At 41.2% G+C, this 19,772-nt stretch overlaps 2 protein-coding genes across 2 annotated transcripts; one reads left to right on the top strand and one right to left on the bottom strand.

Annotated features, from left to right (window-relative positions):
- The first annotated feature begins 10,199 nt into the window (after positions 1–10,199).
- On the top strand, positions 10,200–13,463 carry LOC132589902 (olfactory receptor-like protein OLF1). The gene is made up of 2 exons (XM_060262687.1): positions 10,200–10,212; positions 12,529–13,463. Exon 2 carries the CDS (start codon positions 12,651–12,653, stop codon positions 13,461–13,463), a length of 813 nt encoding a protein of 270 aa, XP_060118670.1. The 5' UTR covers positions 10,200–10,212; positions 12,529–12,650.
- A 4,052-nt stretch (positions 13,464–17,515) lies between these two features.
- Positions 17,516–18,472, bottom strand: LOC132589694 (olfactory receptor 5AP2-like). The gene has a single exon (XM_060262424.1). The coding sequence runs from the start codon at positions 18,455–18,457 to the stop codon at positions 17,516–17,518; it is 942 nt and encodes a 313-aa protein (XP_060118407.1). The 5' UTR covers positions 18,458–18,472.
- Between the last annotated feature and the right edge of the window lie 1,300 nt (positions 18,473–19,772).

The raw sequence follows: 19,772 nt of genomic DNA, 5'->3' as shown, positions 1-19,772 counted from the left end.
CACACCACTTTTGTACGGAGACGCGAAGCATGTTCTGGTAAGCAATAGTGTGAACTGTATGTGAAAACATTTTATCTATAACCACCGTCCTTTTCTCATCCACCACCCACCCACCCCACCCCCTGGAACAAAGAAGACTCCTGAACATACTATCTTCTAGTTCAATAGCACAGGCAACATTTGGGAAATATTCTGCATCTTTCAAGCTGGTGGCTGTTTCCATGAGAAATAAATAGGAACATCCTTCTGGTGGTATAAGGAAATCCAAGTGTATTCAGATGACCCAGGAACATACTTCATTCAGAGCAAACTATGAACACACATTTGTTCTGCAATTTCTGGAACTATAAAAGAAAAGGCAAATCTTGTGAGGAAACATTTAAGACTGAGGTCTATTCTCTGGAGTTATCTCAGATACACACCTACTCCCAAGTGCTTTGACTTCTATTAATGATGTACTGCAGACAAAGGAGGCCAAATGACAATCCTCAGAGTACTTAAAATGATTAATATAATACACAAGGTTGCAATTGGGAGGCTTTCACATTTTGAATTTGAAATACATTTGAATTTATACACATATATCTTCTTTTTTTATTAATGAATTACAGCACAAACATCATATCAGTGCTTTTCTTCCTGTCCATCAAAAACAAAGTCTTATCATCATTCACATCCAACACAGAAAAATAAGTCTAATGCATTATTAATGATAACATACCATATGTTTTAAAAATAGTAAATCTCAATAATAATAGTTATTTGGCACTATTTCTTTTTCCACTAGATATTTTGCTTCAGGAAATCATTAAGCTTGAAATGTGTATTGATAAGTTTCTGTATTAGACAAGGTTTGTTGGCTCATAGTTTTACTTAGTATAAAATACTCCTGAGTTGGTCCTGAGTTATCTCTCCATTTTTTACAATCCTGGCTATAGCTAGGAGGTACTAATTTTTGTTTTTATTTTATTTCTAGGGGTATTGTCCCAATATGAAAGCAACGCTATATGTGGCAGGATACAGACAGTAATTAATTTTATTTGGTTAGATTTGTTTCCAGATAACTGGGCATTGCCACCAACAATGTAAGAAATCTCCCATTTGCCCACATTGTTTCCAACTTGCTGAAGGAAGATAAGAACATAAGAGAAGCCATGTTGGATCAGGCCAATGGCCCATCCAGTCCAACACTCTATATCACACAGTGGCCAAAAAATTTATATATATATATATATATATATATATATATATATATATATATATATATACACATACACACACACATATACACACATATTTATACATAGATACACACACTGTGGCTAATAGCCACTGATGGACCTCTGCTCCATATTTTTATCTAACCCCCTCTTGAAGCTGGCTATGCTTGTAGCCACCACCACCTCCTGTGGCAATGAATTCCACATGTTAATCACCCTTTGGGTGAAGAAGTACCTCCTTTTATCCATTTTATTTATTTATTTATTTTATTTATCTGAGATTTATATCCCGCCCTTCCCACCAGGTGGCTCAGGGCGGCTTACAACATGTAAAACTAACATAAAAATATAAAATTAAGCATTAAAATTAACATTTCATAATTTATAGTTAAAAATTTAGGCATTTGTTATGTACATAAACGTTAAAATCATACAGCGGTCTTAAAGCTACACTCAATTCAAATTCAATTTCAGGTTCAGTATTCAGTGTTCAGTGTTCAGTGCCAGTTAGTTGTGGGCCAGCCGGAAGAGGGCTGTCTTACAGGCCCTGCGGAATTGGGTAAGGTCTAACCCGACTGCTCAGCAATTTCATTGAATGCCCACGAGTTCTTGTATTGTGAGAAAAGGAGAAAAGTACTTCTTTCTCTACCTTCTCCATCCCATACATAATCTTGTAAACCTCTATCATGTCACCACGCAGTTGACGTTTCTCCAAGCTAAAGAGCCTCAAGCGTTTTAACCTTTCTTCATAGGGAAAGTGTTCCAAACCTTTAATCATTCTAGTTGGCCTTTTCTGCACTTTTTCCAATGCTATAATATCCTTTTTGAGGTGCGGTGACCAGAATTGCACACAGTATTCCAAATGAGACCGCACCATCGATTTATACAGGGGCATTATGATACTAGCTGATTTGTTTTCAATTCCCTTCCTAATAATTCCCAGCATAGGGTTGGCCTTTTTTATTGCAATTGCACACTGTCTTGACATTTTCAGTGAGTTATCTACAACAACCCCAAGATCTCTCTCTTGATCAGTCTCTGCCATCTATCATTAAAGCCTATACTAAAAATAGTAAATGCCATACTAGGGGAATTCCAAATTGTAGTCCACTCCTTGAATTCTTTTATCACATTCCTGTTGCCATTGTGTTTGGTAACTGAATTTTTGTACACAAATGTAGAAACCAAGATTTTGTAAATACCAGAAATAAGAACTTTAATGTTTCCACTTTTTTTCTTTAGCAGTTGTTCAAAAGCTGTTAAAGATCTTTTGAAATTATGTGTGTTGTACTGTGGTTAGCATATGGTTTACTTGAAAAAACTGATACCAAGGTATCTTCTCTCCAATCTAGGCTTTCAGTTCTGCTTTAGTAAGAGGCTGACCTTTTTTAAAAATCAAATCTGTGAGATGCATTGCACCAGCTTTTCTCCATTTTTATATGCATGAAATTCTTGACCTGGGAGAAATCAGTGTTGGTTTTGAAAGGTAGTCAGTTGCAATAGGTCAGGAGCTAATTTATTTCTTGTTTTTATCCTAGATTTTAAGAGAGATTTGCAAAATTTCAATTTCATGTATTTTTTCCCCTAAATTGTGGCTGATTCCAGAGTAATTCTGGGAGTAACAATGGATCAAAATATGATTCTTCTGTTTGCGCTTGGGAAAATTCTTGGGAAAGGTTATGAAAATTACATGGTACCAGGTTTTTCAGGTATGGTGAAATCATAACCCTTAAGTATCTCCATGGGGTCTCTTTCGAAGTGTATAGAAATTATGTTTGATTTACTTACATTTACCTTTAGGCCAGAAACTTGATGCATTTTTGTAAAAATGTATTGAAGTTTTCAGGATTAGTTTAAAAGAACCCTAAATCATCTGCATATAACCTTACAGTATGTGTCTCCTCTTCAATTATTGTTCCCATGATTGCAGGTGCTACCTGTATTGCTTCCACCAAAGGTTCAATGGCAAGGGCAAATTTAAAAAGTGACAATGGGCAACCTTGTCTTGTACCCCTCCTAAGGTAAATGTTTTCTGTTAAGTAGTCATTAATTTGGATTTTAACTGTGGAGTGGGCATATATTGTTTTTATTGCCATTTGAAATTTGGTGTCAATTATAGTAAATAAGGGGTTTCTATGTTATCCAAGGCTTTCTCAAAATCAATTGTAAGAAGTACAGCTTCTGTTGGAGTTTGAACATTTTCTCCTTGAAGTCATGAATGAATGAACTGTTTATGCACACATGCCTTGGCTAGCTTAAGGTTACAGACCCAATGTATTTGCCACCAGACCAAGGGGATAATATGCACAATTAGCTAGGTTTGAGACTCTCCAACTGGTTAATTAATAGATCAGAAGAGGTCCCAGAGGGTAGAGGCTTAGAAAGTTTATTGCTCTTTGTTTTCACTTCCCCCCCCCCCCAGACAAACACTTAAGTTTTAGATTTTAGAGTCAACATATAGGTTCGTGAAGTCAGAGAGCATGTTAATCCTTTCTTTGTTTTCTAAACTATCCCAGTTACCCTTCCCTCACTAGATGAGTAAAGACTTCTTTTTAAGCTATATATGTTGTTTGGCTGCTTTGTTTTTACCTTTTACATATCTCTGCGACCAGAATACCTAACAGCTTCCTGTTTTTTTAAAAAAAATTACTACACAGAATTATATTTAAAATATGTCTTATATTATCAATCATTGTCCTTTTAGGTATGAAAACTTATTGATCTGAGTCAAGGCATTCCATTATAAGTTGAAATCTATTTGATAGGACTTTTGAAAATAATTTGGCATTGCAATTTAATAGTTCTATCAGGCTATACGTTGATGTGTCATCCAAATCTTTGTGTTCTTTTGGAATGGTTATGATATTAGCCTCATTCCATGTTAGTAGCATTTTCCAATGGGTCATGAAATCGTTACAAACCTTAGTTAAGTGTACTATCAACATAGGAATAAAATATTTATAAAATTCTGAGTGGTAGCCATCATTACCCAGCGTTATGTTAGGTTTAAGTTGTTTAATCATATCTTGGATTTCTTTTTCCATAATTGTGCTATCTAAAGTTTTTGAATGTTCAGTAGATAGTACCTTAAATAGTTTATTTCTATAAAGAAATTATGTTATGGCTTCTTCCTTCAGAGCATTCAAAGCAAATAATTTACTATAATATTATGTGAAGCACTTTCCTGTTTTGGGAGTATATATTTTCCTTTCACCTTTACAATTTTTAATGAATTCTTTTAGCCAATTTTTTGGGTCCTTTTAACTCTCCAGGTGAATGTTTTTAATGTTTTAGGAGATGATGATATTGGATTTATATCCCGCCCTCCACTCCGAAGAGTCTCAGAGTAGCTCACAATCTCCTTTACCTTCCTCCCCCACAACAGACACCCTGTGAGGTGGGTGGGGCTGGAGAGGGCTCTCACAGCAGCTGCCCTTTCAAGGACAACCTCTGCCAGAGCTATGGCTGACCCAAGGCCATACCAGCAGGTGCAAGTGGAGGAGTGGGGAACCAAACCCGATTCTCCCAGATAAGAGTCCGCACCCTTAACCACTACACCAAACTGGTGTTTTTTGTTTTTTGCTAAACCTGTCGCTTCATATAAAATATGGGGGGCTTTGAATAGCAGTTGTTTCTATGAATTAAAAAAAAATTGTTGAATGAGGAGAGGTTTATACATTTTTTTGCCAGCAGAGTCTTTTTTTTCCAGATTTGTGATGCTCATTAATAAATCTTTCCTTCTTTGTTCCTTTTCTTTTTTCAGATGTTAAGTCAATGCAACAAATTTCCCTTCCACAAGTACCTTGAAGGCATCCCATATCATTGGTGGTTCAACTTCATCATTGTTATATATTTCAAAGTAATTTGTAATGATTCTGTTAAGTCCTTTTTGTTGTGTATCTGGTCTAAGCAGGTCTCATTTTGGGGGGGGGGGAGCTCACAGGAGTGGAGCTTTGGGAGCTCTAACAGCTGATTTGCCTCCCCAAAAAAACTTTCTGTCCCCCCTGCACTGTCGGTGGCAATGCCTAAAGAGGCCCCGGTGAGGTCCCTGGCTGCAGCTTACCTACTGCATGCTTTTTCTGACTCCTTTGTTCCAGCATCTCTTTGCACCTTTTGCATTCAGGGCAGGCTGGCACTCGCTTCTGCTCCAGGACTCTCCTGCCTCCCCTCAGGGCTGGGTTTCAACAGAGGAGCTCCCCGCCACCCTCCGGTCCCAGATAGCAGCCACTGCCAGAGCCGCCTTTTTTCATCTTAGGCAGGTAAGACAGTTGATTCCCTTCCTCGAGCGCGGTGACCTGGCAAAGGTAATCCATGCTATGGTCACCTTGAGGCTGGACTACTATAATGCCCTCTACATGGGGCTGCCCTTGTTACAAATCCGGAGACTACAGCTGGTGCAGAACAGGGCAGCCACGCTGTTATTGGGGCTCTCCATGTGGGAGCATATACAGCTGGGGCTGCGGGAACTGCACTGGCTGCCAATAGTGTACTGGATTTGCTACAAAGTGCTGGTTATTACCTATAAAGCCCTATATGGCTGAGGACCTGCCTACCTTATGGACCGTCTCTCCCCACATGTCCCCCAGAGAGTACTCAGATCTGGAACACAAAATCTACTATCGATCCCCAAGCCAAGGAAGGCAAGATTAAAAATCACCAGGGAGAAAGCCTTCTTGATTGCTGTCCCCTATCAGTGGAACCAACTACTGGAGGAGGTTAGAGCCTTGCGGGACCTCACCCAGTTCTGCAAGGCTTCCAAGACAGTATTATTCTGGCTAGCCTTTGACTGAATTCCTGCCATTGTAATACAAAGGATACCTAAGAGCACTGAATACCATCGGAAATTAATAATCTTAGCACCAAACTGTTTTTAACTGCTATATTATTGAATATTGTATTATTTTTAAATGCATAATTAATGTTTATTGTAATTTTATTCTTGTAAGCCACCCTGAGCCTGCTTCGGCGGAGAGGGTGGGATATAAATCTAATAAATCAAATCAAATCCTTCCATGGAGGTTTTTAAACAGAGTCTAGATGGCCATCTGACAGCAATGAAGATCCTGTGAATTTAGGGGAAGGTATTTGTGAGTTTCCTGCATTGTGCAGGGGGTTGGACTAGATGACCCTGGAGGTCTCTTCCAATTCTATGATTCTATGTAGCAAGTCTGCCCAGTGTCTTCATCCCATGCATACAAATGTTTGCCTTGGTGGATAATGTACAGCTTGCCTGATGGGAGCCATCTTTATTTTTGGTTTGCTTCTTGTATTTCCAACATTACTGATTTTAGCTTTCTTCCAATTTGAATTGCTTCCTTTGGTTTATCTGGAAATACCTGTACTAAATTACCTTCAGATTGGAAAGTCCCTTTATTTCTTGCCTCGGCCAGTATTTTCCATCTCACTTGAGCATCAGGAATGGAAGGGCTGATTCTGTAAGCATTTGTTAGGCTGGGGTATAACTCTTCTTTGAGATTTAATGTGTTTGCAATCCAAGTTGCTATGAAAGTGAAAAAATCTGCTTTTCCCTCGGCCCCCTCTCTCAAGCCTCTAAACTTCAAAATGGCTATTTTAGCTTCTGTCTCTACCATTAGAAAATGATATGTTATATTAGTCATATCTTGTTGGAGAGATCTTGTTTCTTCTTGCAAAGTTGTGCTTAATTCCAATGTCACATCTGCCTTTTGCGTGGCTTGAACTAGAGAGAGTTTAATCATATCTACTTGGATGGCTGGGGAAGACATTTGGTCTAACATGCCTATTTCCATTGTTTTCATGTACTCTAGCAGTTCTTTGTTTACTTTGTTTTCATCAGTTGGGCATGAGGGGGCACATTTGGCCGCCATTTTTACTTCACTTTGGGTCAGTCCTTCATGTTGGTTGTCTCTTTGAAAAAATCCTGTCCCCACAACAAACACCCTGTGAGGTTGGTGAGGCTGAGAGAGCTCTCAGAGAACTGCTCTTGAGCAGAACAGATCTGAGACAACTGTGACTGACTCAAGGTCACTCCAGCAGGTGCATGTGGAGGAGTGCGGAATCAAACCTGGTCCTCCCAGATTATAATTCAACACTTAACCGCTACTCCAGACTGGCTCACATGGAAAGGAAACGATTGACCAATGGAATTGATCTTGTTGAATGTGATGCAGAAGTAATAATTGTAATTGCTGTATTTTGTCCAGGGCAGGTAACAGACCTTTTCCAAAGCAAAGTGAAAAGAGAACCAGAAGACTTCTTGAACTGATTCACATTGGTGTGTGTGGGCCTCTGCCTACTTAATAAACAGGTAATTTCAAATACTTCCTGACTTTCATTGATGATTATTCCAGATATTCAAGTGTCTTTCTGCTTAGTGATAAATCACAGGTGCTGGAAAGACTGAAAGACTTCTTTCCTTATGTTCTGACATCTTCTCTCATTTTCACACACTTTGCCAGATCTCTCCATCTTGGCATCATGGATGTAGGACATCTCCAGGCCACACCTGGAGACTGGCAATCTTAGGCTCCACCCACTATGCTGTGTCAGAATTCCAAAGGTGCCTGCAGGCTCAAGAAAGTTGGGGTCCCTTGATGTATTCCTACAGTGATGAATGTGTTTGAAAGTCTGTTCATAAAGTCTGGTATGGGCCTCCATATTGTGAGAACTTGTTGAGGCATTCCATAAATAGGCCTCACACAGCTGTGCAGCCAGATAAGACCTGATAAATGATAAACTGAGGTTTTTTATAATGGGGCCCCATACAAAAGGCAAGCCTGAGCTGGCCAGGGCTTTTAAAAGATCCATTAGGTGTGAGCCTGTCTGGCACTTATGCTGGGAATATGATCAAAGGAAGTGCCGCCATGCTCACTTTAAATTTGAGTACAACTGCCACTTTGGCTCACATCCCAGGCCCTCCTTTCTCACATGGCCAGAACAATTCCCAGACCTTTTGTGGCAACCAACCATCCACCTCAGCTAGCAGCAGTAAGGAAGGAGGGCCAGGAATCTCCCCTGCCACAGCTTCTGGTTCCTTGAAGTAATGTCCAAACTACAGGCAGGATCAGCCTTGGGCTTGCTGAGATGCCCATTCACCTACCCCTTGCTAGATCAATACTCTAACCTTGCAGCTGCTCACTTCCTCTGAGATGGTTTTATGCAGAGTTTAGTGAACCCCACTTATTGGTTCCAGGCATAGTTCCCTCTAAGTTGCACATTTTTAAAAGGCTACTCACATAAATCTGCTTCTGCCTGCAGCCCCATTGGAAACAATGGAGAATGAGGGCACCTCTTTCTGAGGCCCAAGCTTGGGGAGGTTTTTGAGGGAGGCACCAAAAGCTATGCTGCAAAGTTTGGTAAAAAGGTAAAGGCAGTCCCCTGTGCAAGCACCAGTCATTTCCGACTCTGGGGTGACGTTGCTTTCACAAAGTTTCATGGGAGACTTTTTACGGGGTGGTTTGCCATTGCCTTCCCCAGTCATCTACACTTTCCCCCCAGCAAACTGGGTCCTCATTTTACCGACCTCGAAAGGATGGAAGGCTGAGTCAACCTTGAGCCGGCTACCTGAACCCAGCTTCTGCCAAGATTGAACTCAGGTTATGAGCAGAGCTTAGGACTTCAGTACTGCAGCTTTACCACTCTGCACCATGGGAGGCCTCTACCTAAAAAAACAGCCCCCTAGATTGATACTCCGTGTGTCTTAATGTTGCTTCAGAAAATCTTATAGTGAAACAAACTAGTGCCAAGATGTATCTGTGTTCTCTTCTGGTGGGTTTATTCATTGGACCAATGATGTCAATTCCCAGTCTTGTAAATGGTACTTCCATTATGGGCAGAGGCTGCAGTTTGGTTCTGTCCCTTGATTTGCCCACTGTTTAGCAACCATGACATGTTATGTGGAAGTCTGCCTCCTTTTTCTTTGTATTTAAAGCCAATAAAAGCAGTGGGTCAGTCAGTGCTTAGTCCTAGCCACTCCCAAGTGATCAGCGAATGGCCTTTTAAGTTACTGAATGTTAAAAGTGTAAATATTTTAGCAAAATGAGAGAATTAGGCAAGATTCTCTAGTAATATTTTTACTTGTGTACTATATCCAAAACAAACTGGAAACGTTAGTGTAACTCTTGCAAGGACTTTAATGATCAGATATAGGAAAGCTAATTAGACACCAAGGGCTTCTTAAGTGCATGTCTACATCTGAAGCAGACCCGAATAGAGTAATCCACAACACTACTTTAAAGAAATACTTTTCACATTTTCACATTGGCTTGTTTGCCAAGGAACTTCGTTCTGTGCTTTGCAAAAGATCTCACGGCATGTTTTAGAGGTATACAGAGTTCTTGTCAGGTAATTGCCAGGCCTGCTTGTCTACACCAGGGCTACACAAGAGAGCCACTGCAGACACCCGCCAGGCCACACCATATACCATCCAGATCCCACTCAAACTTTATATGAAACATATCACGTGACTTGCCTGGCCCCATGAGCTCGCAGAGTGATAGAACTCCAGATATTGTGTCCTTGTAATGTTCCCCTCTTCATTTTTCTGCATTAATTGATCTTATCACTAAAGTAACCCAATAAGCATTCAGGCATCTTCGGCTACCTCAGAATGCAAATTGAAAACTACTGGACCAGCAATTTATTGGCATGGCTTTCAAAGTAGTCTCTATTTTTTGCATGAGATTACCATCCTTTCCTCTGGGTAATCTGGTGAGTGGACAGCATTATCTAATTAGCAATCCTTTCCCATAATTTTTTAGAGTAAACCTTCTTGTTCCATCTCACTCAGTCCCTTCTGAAGCCCTCCTTCCACTCCTTATTTACTTATTATTTGTTCGAGTTGCTACATTTTCACACATCTGTGCTGGTGACATCAGAGAATCCTAAGAGAGCTAGTCCCAAAGTCCCAGATTCTCAATATAAGGAGCCCTTTCTGTGAAACACAGCTCCATAGCCAATGCATTGAATAGGATGATGTCAGAAATCTGCAAATGAATAAGGCTAGAACAAAGTATGCAGACAAAAAAATGAAAGGAAAGGAGAATTCCTTTCCATAAAAGAAAATATATATACCCAGTACTCAGCATCAAGGCATTGATAGTAAGAAACACAACCCTCAAGTGAAAGAACAAGAAGCAGACAGGGACCCAAGCCGTGAGGCCACTGGTAAGTATTAAGCCTTTGACACTGGCTCTGAAATAACAAATTAAATTGGAAATATATAAAATCAATAAATTCTCTTGCAAAACATTATAAAAGAGCAATTTTACTTTAGACATAGGACTGTGTGATATATACAACTGGCCTCACTGGAGCAGTGCATAGTCATCGATCCTACATGAACGTTTGGCCAAGTTATCTTATTAGAAAAGCCATGCTAAGGCTGGGATTCAGGGGAATAGATGCAAGATAGGCTCCTGTGACTCATAACATGTTAGCAGGTAGGGACGAGCTGGTTTAGAAAACCATTAAAGATACTTTCAGAGGACAGCCACACTGGTCTGCAGTAGAACAGCTAGAAACCAAATAGATTTTCAGAGTCAAAGCTCTCTTGATATCTGATACAGGGAACTTTTGACTGTTAAATGCTTATACCCTGAAAAATTTGTTGGACTTTAGCTATTTAAAATACTGATGCACAGATGTTCTTTCCCTTCGGTCAACTACTGGGGATGACCTATCAGTTTGGGAGGAAAAGTAAGAAGTTATGGTTGCCCTTCATTTTCCAAACACTTTTTGATGAAGGGTCATATCCAGCTTCCCTAATTCAGTCAAAGACTCCTCTCTGCTATTTGCAGGCCTCAGATTCAGCAGGAGCTCACAGGAAAGTAGCTCCTGAACCTTTCTGAGGGTTCCCCCTCCTCTTTCCCACCTTGCCCACTGAATAGTAAGTGCAGCTGCATAACAATCTGTGGATGAGCTCCACCACCTATTTTTCTACAAAATGCCTCCTGGCTATTTGTATATGTGTGTACAAGATATAGTTCATGTTTTGGTAGCTTGTTGTGAGTATTAATGTGTATAAAATTTACATATGTTTGCGTATGTAACTGAAATAAAATGTCAAAGGCCTACAGCCGTATACCGTGCTTGTATTCCATTGCAACTGGCAGGGTTGCCAGGTCAGACCTCCTCCCCAGCGAGGGACTTTGGGGGGTGTTCATGGAGGGGGCAGGGTGTCCCTAACATTATGCAGGTCTGGATCTAGGGGGGCAAAGGGGGCACTTGACCTGGGGACCACTAGAGAGGGGAGGTGCCAAATTGGGTATGGAGACCATTCTATTCTATGGGCCCATAAGAGGGTGTCATTTTATAAATTCTGCCCCCCCCCCTCAAAAAAACATGTAGATCCAGTCCTGACATGATGACATCACATTGAGAATGCAGCCATTCCCCCAACAGTGGCCACCCCTCTCCCTCCCCTCCTGCTGGATTTAAGCTGCACACCAGAACTCCAAGCGGCGATTTGCTGCTTAGAATTAGGGTGAGCGTGACCCCACTCACAAAAAACACTTAAAGGGTAGTCAAAACTGGGGTTGGTGCACCCGAATTCAGGTGTGAGAAATCCAGCTTGCAAAAAGCACTTAAAGGGTGGTCCCTTTAAGTGCATTTTGAGAGTGGGGCCGGGGCTTGCACACCTGAATTCAGGCTCAAGAAATCCTGCTTGCAAAAAAACACTTAAAGGGTGGTCCCTTTAAGTGCTTTTTGCAAGCCAGCCAAGGCTAACATGCCTGAACTCCAAGCACTCCAAGAGATGATGCTTCCTTGGACATCAGGCTTATGAGGCTGGCTCCACTCGCCCAAATCCTAAGCACCAAATCGCTGCATGGAGCTCAGGCGTGTGGCTAGCCTCTGCCCCTCTCCTCCTGTCAGATTTAAAGGTCCTCTCAGCTGATCAGTAGCCACTTGTTCCTTCCATCAGCTGTAGGATTCTTTAAATCTGGCTGAAGGGGAGGGAGAAGGATGCAGCTGGCCTGGGGCAGGAAGGAACCCCCAAAATCATGGGAAACCCTGTCTGGGCCAGGAAGCTATCAGCCTTAGCAACTGATTATATAAATGATATGTTGGCCTTTATGTAATCATAGTTCTTAGTTCAGATTCAAGAGTAACAACTCAAAAAAGATAGAAGGAAAATCATACATTCTACCCATAAAATGCTGAGCTCCCACTTCTTAGCATTTTAGAGGGATATCTATCTATCTGTCTGTCGGTCTGTCTGCCTGCCCGCCTGCCTACCTATCCTGACTTTGAAGAATTTATACAGATCATCCTAACATTCAGTTTCCTTCCTTTGATCTACAGGATTTTTGCTCTACTACAATGGCCCAATGGAATCAAACTACAGTGTCAGAGTTTATTCTTGCAGGATTCACAGATGATCCACTGCTTTGCATTTCCCTTTTTGTGGTGTTTCTAACCATCTATATAATCACTCTGCTGGGAAACATTGGGATGATTGCACTGATTCATCTTGATAGCCATCTTCAAACACCCATGTACTTTTTCCTCAGCAACCTGTCCTTCTCAGACCTCTGTTATTCCACTGTCATTGTCCCCAAGACATTGATAAATTTCTTGGCTGAGAAGAAATCTATTTCATTCACTGGCTGTGCCGCCCAATTTTATTTCTATGCAGTGTTTGCCAGTGTAGAGTGTCTCCTACTGGGTGTCATGGCCTATGACCGTTATATTGCTATCTGCAGCCCTCTGTTATATTCAGTCCTCATGTCCAAGAAGGTTTGCATTTGGTTAGTGCTGGCTTCATATCTGGTAGGGTGTATAAATGGTATGATACACACCAACACAGCCTTCCGTCTTCCTTTCTGTAGCTCCAATATCATTGATCACTTCTTTTGTGATGTGCCCTTTATACTGAAGCTTGCCTGCTGTGATACAATGCTCAACCACATTCTGCTTTTCGTGATCTCTTCGTTGATAGGTCTCTGTTCTTTACTCATCATCCTGGTTTCTTATGTCTATATCTTTATAACCATCCGGAAGATCAGCTTATCTGAGGGAAGAAAGAAAACCGTTTCCACCTGTGCCTCTCACTTGTTTGCCATCTCATTGTTCTATACCACAATCCTTTTCATCTATCTAAAGCCTAGTTCTAGCTACTCTTCCGGGCAAGACCAAGTTGCTGCTGTCTTCTATACAGTAGTGATCCCTATGGTGAATCCGCTGATCTATAGCCTGAGGAACAAAGAGGTGAAAGATGCTCTGAAAAGGATGGTAAAGAGGAAAGGCAGTTCCATTGGGACATAAATTCTTCACTTGATGCAAGACCCAGTTTGGTGTAGGGTTGCCAGGCTTTACCTGGCTGCTGGTAGGGGATGCTTCCGGAAGTGATGTCATTGTACCAAGCATGTCATGCAGGCGATGCTGTAACATTTGGGTAAAAAAACTCCATGGTGTCAAAATGCTAGAGCATCCCCCATGAAATGTGCCTGGTGCAATGATGTCACTTCTGGGTGACATCATCGCATCAGGCACATTGGGCACCAACAGAGCTCTTCAGGAGTGGGGATACCCCCCCCCCCTGGCCAGCTCCATGCTTGCAGATTGGAGGCCCCAAAACCGGGGAAACCCCTGCCTCCAGCTTGGTGTAGTGGTTAAGAGTGGCAGACTCTAATCTGGGAACCAAGCTTGATTCCCCACTCCTCCACATGCAGATGCTGGATGCCTTTGGATTTACTGATTTACTGGATTTACTGAATATACCGAATCATACTAAATTTAATTCTTAAAGTGAGTAAAAAAATGACATGTATGGACCTGGCAATGGACATGACACTGAAATTTAGTACGATTCGGTATATTCAGTAAATTCAGTATAATTCAGCAGAAGAAGCATTGGATTCCTTCATTTGTAGTCTCAGAAGAAGAGTTGAATTGACACCCTACCTTTCACTTAGGAGTCTCAGAGGTAGGTGGGGCTGAGAGAGCTCTTCGAGAACTGCTCTTGAGAGAACAACTCTGAGAGAACTTGTGACTGACCCAAAGGCATCCAGCATCTGCATGTGGAGGAGTGGGGAATCAAGCCTGGTTCCCAGATTAGAGTCTGCCACTCTTAACCACTACAAGTGTTGGTATTTTATTTTAATTTAATTTTAGAAATACATATCCCACCTCCATGAGCAGCTTATGGTGATTCACAATACGATTAAAAAGCAAACAATTGTATAAAAACACAAGATCTAGCAACAGTTATAAGCAAGCCCAATCTCATCAGATCTTAGAAGCTAAGCAGGGCTGACCCTGGCAATTACTTGGATGGGAAACCTCCAAGGAATACCAGGGCTGGGACAAAAGGGCTGGAAATAGCATGCCACATCTCTGAACATCTGAGCCCCACTAGGGTCACCAAAAGTCAACCATGACTTCCAGGCACGTGCACACCCACACACATGCACACAAAATACCCCCCAAAATCCCCAACATTCATAAGCTTTGTAACCTGATTAAAACATGATAGCATAATAAAAAGCAACAGGGTGAAGAGAACATCTTCTGAAAGAAAGTAGAACAGGGTATAGGGCATTCTGCAAGAAAGGAGTGCAAAAAGGTCCATAATTTTAGTGGAAGGAGAATGGAAGAGACGGTCTTTAGTAGGAGTTCCCTTCACTCTTGGTCCAATACTATGGCACAAGATTACAGTGTAGCGCTAGAATACAGTGTTGCTGTGATGGTCAGACAAAATTGTGACAGAATAGCAGTCACTCAGGAAATTACTTTTATGGGCTTCATCATCATCACCAAATTGGGTAGTGAATTACAACATACATGGCCAACCCTAGACTGTCTGGAACCCTAGGCAAGGCTAACTTTTGGTGCTCCCCCCATGCACTGACAACATCACCAAGTCACCCATTTTGGCATCCCCAGAAGGCCGGTGCCCTAGGCAGTTGTCTAGTTTGCCTAGTGGCAGGGCCAGCCCTGACAACATACTAGATCCCACAAAGGCATACAGAATTGCTCATAAAGTACTCCACTAGACAACATACATCTGTGCCTATAAAATACTTGTACAAGAGCAGCTTGTAGGGGTTCTTGATTTGTGTAAAAGCTAAAAATCCTGAAATACTTTTGACTTTGGGTACCAACAAGGGAGGGAATACAATTTAAATGAAATTTTGAACATATGAACATATGAAGCTGCCTTATACTGAATCAGACCCTTGGTCCATCAAAGTCAGTATTGTCTTCTCAGACTGCCAGCGGCTCTCCAGGGTCTCAAGCTGAGGTTTTTCACACCTATTTGCCTGGACCCTTTTTTGGAGATGCCAGGGATTGAACCTGGGACCTTCTGCTTCCCAAGGAGATGCTCTACCACTGAGCCACTGTCCCTCCCCTAATTTACTTTTGAGCCACAGTAAGAAAGGCATAGTGTAAATAAAGACAATGTAAATCTCCAACGTTTTCTTACTGATGGAAATGTAAAAGAGCTCAGTTCATGGAACAAGATTAGCATTCCAACCACATGAAATAGCTCTTGTACAATTGTATCACAATGGGGACTCTAATTTGAGTTAATCAGTCAGCCCAATGCATATCTATTGTGTCCTTGGGCTGAGATTAGGTTTCTGCTGCCAGACTTACTATGAAAAAGAGTCAACTAAGCTTGAATGTAGGGATGGTTGTGGTTGTAAGTAGTTGATGTTCTCCAATAACACCCCCTCCTTCCTGTAATGTTCTTGGATTCATAAACATACATAAGAGAAATGATGACTGGCATAGAAAACATCTTTAATCAGAAGAATGGCCCAACAATTTCTACAGTGGTCTTCAGGCCTCTGCTTCCTTCAGGCCCCATGTGACCTTAGGGCAGGGGTGTCAAACTCATGAGGGCCGAATCTGACATAAGTGAGACCTTGTTGGGCCGGGCCATGTCAGGTTGAGTTGGGCCATGTCAGGCTGGGCCACGCATGTAACTATTTAAGATTACGTAGCAGAGATACAAACTTTATAAAGAACACAAACAAACACAATTAAATATTTTTTTAAAAAGCTTAAAACAAGTTTAAAACATTAGCACTCATTGGTCTTAAAAGGAATTGGGCAAAGGAAGCTTTGGCTCTTTCCTTCCTTCCCCAGGGGACTGGAAGGGGGGAGCCTCAGCCAATAGAAGGAAAAGAGGCTTTTACTCAGTAGCTTTGCTGTACAATTGAGAGAGCCTGGAAAAAACAAGCTCTGCCTTCCCCCCTTCCTCCCCATGGGAGGAGCCTCAGCCAATGGAGAAAAAAGAGGTTTTGCTCAGTAGCTCCTGTGCAATTGAGCAAGCCTTGCAAAGCAAACTATTATGCAGAAGGAAACAAGATATAGGGAGAAGGAAGCAGATGACAGCCAATTGCTCGAGGGCCTGATAGGACTGCATGTTTGACACCCCTGCCTTAGGGCATTTCCACATATTAGTATTTCCTTAATTAAGTTAAGAAGTCCCACTTGTATGATAATGTCTCTACATCTTCCCCCTTAAGTATTAAACACAAAAAAACCCCAAATAAAATAGATGTTAAAAGTAGTTACAATTTATATTACCAACATGAAGGACATAACGGTGAATAGTTTGCTAACATGTATGCAAGTCATTCTGAAGGTAATGTCTTCCAGGTAGAACGCCTCAACATAAATCATTTCGGTGGGAATCAGATAGGTCTTTCTGTTGCTGGTCAAGTTCCTCTTGGTTGGATGGATTATGATTCCATAGACTGATGGTAGGATAACTACACTATGAAGACTCAGGTGAGATTCCTGGGATAATTCTGATATTACATTTCTTACTGTGCAATAAGTTTCTATTGTCAACCTGGATAATACAAAAACACAACTATACATCTCATACTGTCTTCTATAGAAGAATCCTACCGTTTCATGCACACGCTATACCTGATTTGGGAGCAGGAAGGTCCCAAAGGTTTCATCAAAATCATCAACAAATCATCAACAGATCATCAGTCATGATGCACTGTGGAACTTTACCCCAATGATTACTTGTACACACACATTTTCTCCCCCAAATGGGTGGAATAAGATAGGTCCGGAAAGACAGATGAGCGGTTAAAGAAAGTCCTCCTGTTATCTCTCCAGGCAAATTAGAGAGATGGGTTGAGGGACAAAGAAAGCCTGCTGGGTGTATTGAAACTAGTGGAACCACTGGGTCTCCCCAGTCATGTACACTTCTTCTCATCTATTAAGTGACTGAATGCTTTGACTGGCATCCAACAAGATTTGCTTTTACCTGAAGTTATTTGTGTTTTCTTTTTTACCTAGGTAAATTATAACAGCTTAAGAAAACTGATATATTAAAACTTGTATTGTCACATGTGCTGGAAAACAGATCTTCCCAGAAATTTGTTGAAGGCATTCCTCACCTCAGTATTTCTCAAACTATATATCATGGGATTCAACATGGGAGTAACCACTATATAGAACAGAGAGACTACTTTATCTAGGTTGTGAGTTTGTCTAGAGCTAGGACGTCCATACATGATACAAAAGCCTCCAAAGAAAATGATTATAACAATGAGGTGGGATGTGCAAGTGGAGAAGGCTTTCTGACGACTCTTGGAAGAACTGATCTTTAAAATGGTGATCAGGATGCAGGTGTAAGAGACAATAATGGTAAGCATGGTTGATACCCAATTGAATGCAACACACACAAACATCAACAGTTCATTGAGACTGACATCAGAACATGAAAGAGCAAACAGCGGAGGGCCCTCACAGTAAAAATGATCAATGGTATTTAGGCCACAGAAAGATAGCCTAGAAGCAGCAACCGTATGGATCAAGGCATTTGTAAACCCTGCAGCATAGGAAACAGCTATCAAGTATATACGCTTTCTTAGAGACATGATAACTAAATAGAGTAGTGGGCTACAAATAGCCACATAGCGGTCATAAGCCATCACTGCCAGAAGATAGCATTCGGTGGTGGCAAATCCAGCATAAAAGTAAAGCTGAGTGAAACAGCCAGCAGAAGAAATTAGCTTCTTCTCTTTTAAGAGATCGGTTAGCAACTTGGGGGTGACAGAAGATGAATAACAAATGTCAAGGAAAGACAAATGGCTGAGAAAAAAGTACATAGGAGTGTGGATCTGAGGACACAATCTGATTAAGGCAATCACACCCAAATTACCCACCAGGGTGATGGCATAAACAGCAATGAACATCACAAATAGGAAGATCTGTAGCTCTGGGATATCTGTCAGCCCTGTGAGCATGAATTCAGTCACGAGTGTGTAGTTTCTCCTTTGCATTTTTAACACTGAGAAAATCAAAATTAAATACAAGTTACTATTGTATTTCCTTTTAAGAACTTGAACAGTACTAGTACAATAAAGACATAATGGTCTCTTTCTATATTTATAAGTTGTTTTTAGAAGAAGGAAAAAGAGTTAAGGGTAAAAGTCCATCTCTGAGAATTGTGGAGGGATTAATGGACAGTGAAATGGAGGCTTCCTCAGAAGGATATGTTACTTCTTATAACAGTAAATGCTGTCTCCACATTGATTTTATAGCAACATTACTTTTAACAATATTATTTCCTACATATACCACAGATGTATTCATGAGGAGAAGGAAGGGTTTTAGTAATAAATGAAAGCTTTAGGCAAATCGTTTTACATTAACTAAAATGTACTGTCCTGGAACAAGCTACCTGATTATGTTCAGAGTTAGGCTGTTATAGGAGAATCTCGGTAGTATACAATGGAAAACTTGAGTTACAAAATCACCTGAGGGTCTATTTGAACAAGGAATTCTACTAGAGAGGCACAACAAAGCAAAGAGGTTGGGAGCCTGAAGGACTAAGGAGGATCACAGCTTATTGTACCAGTAGCCTGAAACTTTGTTTTAAAAAGAACTTACCTAATGAAGATCAAAAGTTACTTTGTGTCAAGCACAAGCTTCTCCAGTGGACTGCTGGATAACTTTAACGAAAGGCAACCACCATGATTTCCTCCAGGAAGGTTTTTTTCTGGACCTCAGAGTAGACTCAGCAGATCCATCCTTCACCTGCAAAGAATAAATGGTTCTGTGAGAAACAACGATTTCCTTCATTTCTGATGCATTGTGCATGTGACACTGTCTTTGTAAAGAAATATGGTCTGTACACTTACAATCAGATATTTGTTCTGCTCTCCCTCTCATAGCAATGGACACTTTGATTCTGAATGCAAAGACAGTAGATCTCAGGCTCATGGAAGCTGTAGGTTTTTACAGAGCCGGTTTGGTGTAGTGATTAAATGCACTGACTCTTATCTGGGAGAATCAGATTTGATTCCCCACTCCTCCACTTGCAGCTGCTGGAATGGCCTTGGGTCAGTCATAGCTCTCGTAGTGTCCTTGAAAGGGCAGCTTCTTGGAGAGCTCTCTCAGCACCACCTACCTCACAGGGTGTTTGTTGTGTGGGAGGAGGGTAAAGGAGATTGTGAGTTGGTCTGACACTCTGAGATTCAGAGTGAACAGCAGGATACAAATTCAATATCTTCTTCTTTACTACCCTGTGCTGACTTCCAGTCATATTGCTAAACTAGTCATATGCATGCCTGTCAGTTCCACTGAAGCCTGCTT

Source organism: Heteronotia binoei, chromosome 21 (genome assembly GCF_032191835.1).
Source record: "Heteronotia binoei isolate CCM8104 ecotype False Entrance Well chromosome 21, APGP_CSIRO_Hbin_v1, whole genome shotgun sequence".
NCBI classification, from domain to species: Eukaryota; Metazoa; Chordata; class Lepidosauria; order Squamata; family Gekkonidae; genus Heteronotia; species Heteronotia binoei.
The sequence above is the reverse complement of the archived record's forward strand: the minus strand, read 5'-3'. Positions and strand labels throughout refer to the sequence as shown.

Bases quoted from the DNA above. Each gene is read 5' to 3' on its own strand.
- LOC132589902 (XM_060262687.1), top strand. From the start codon at position 12,651: ATGATTGCACTGATTCATCTTGATAGCCATCTTCAAACACCCATGTAC.
- LOC132589694 (XM_060262424.1), bottom strand. From the start codon at position 18,457: ATGCAAAGGAGAAACTACACACTCGTGACTGAATTCATGCTCACAGGG.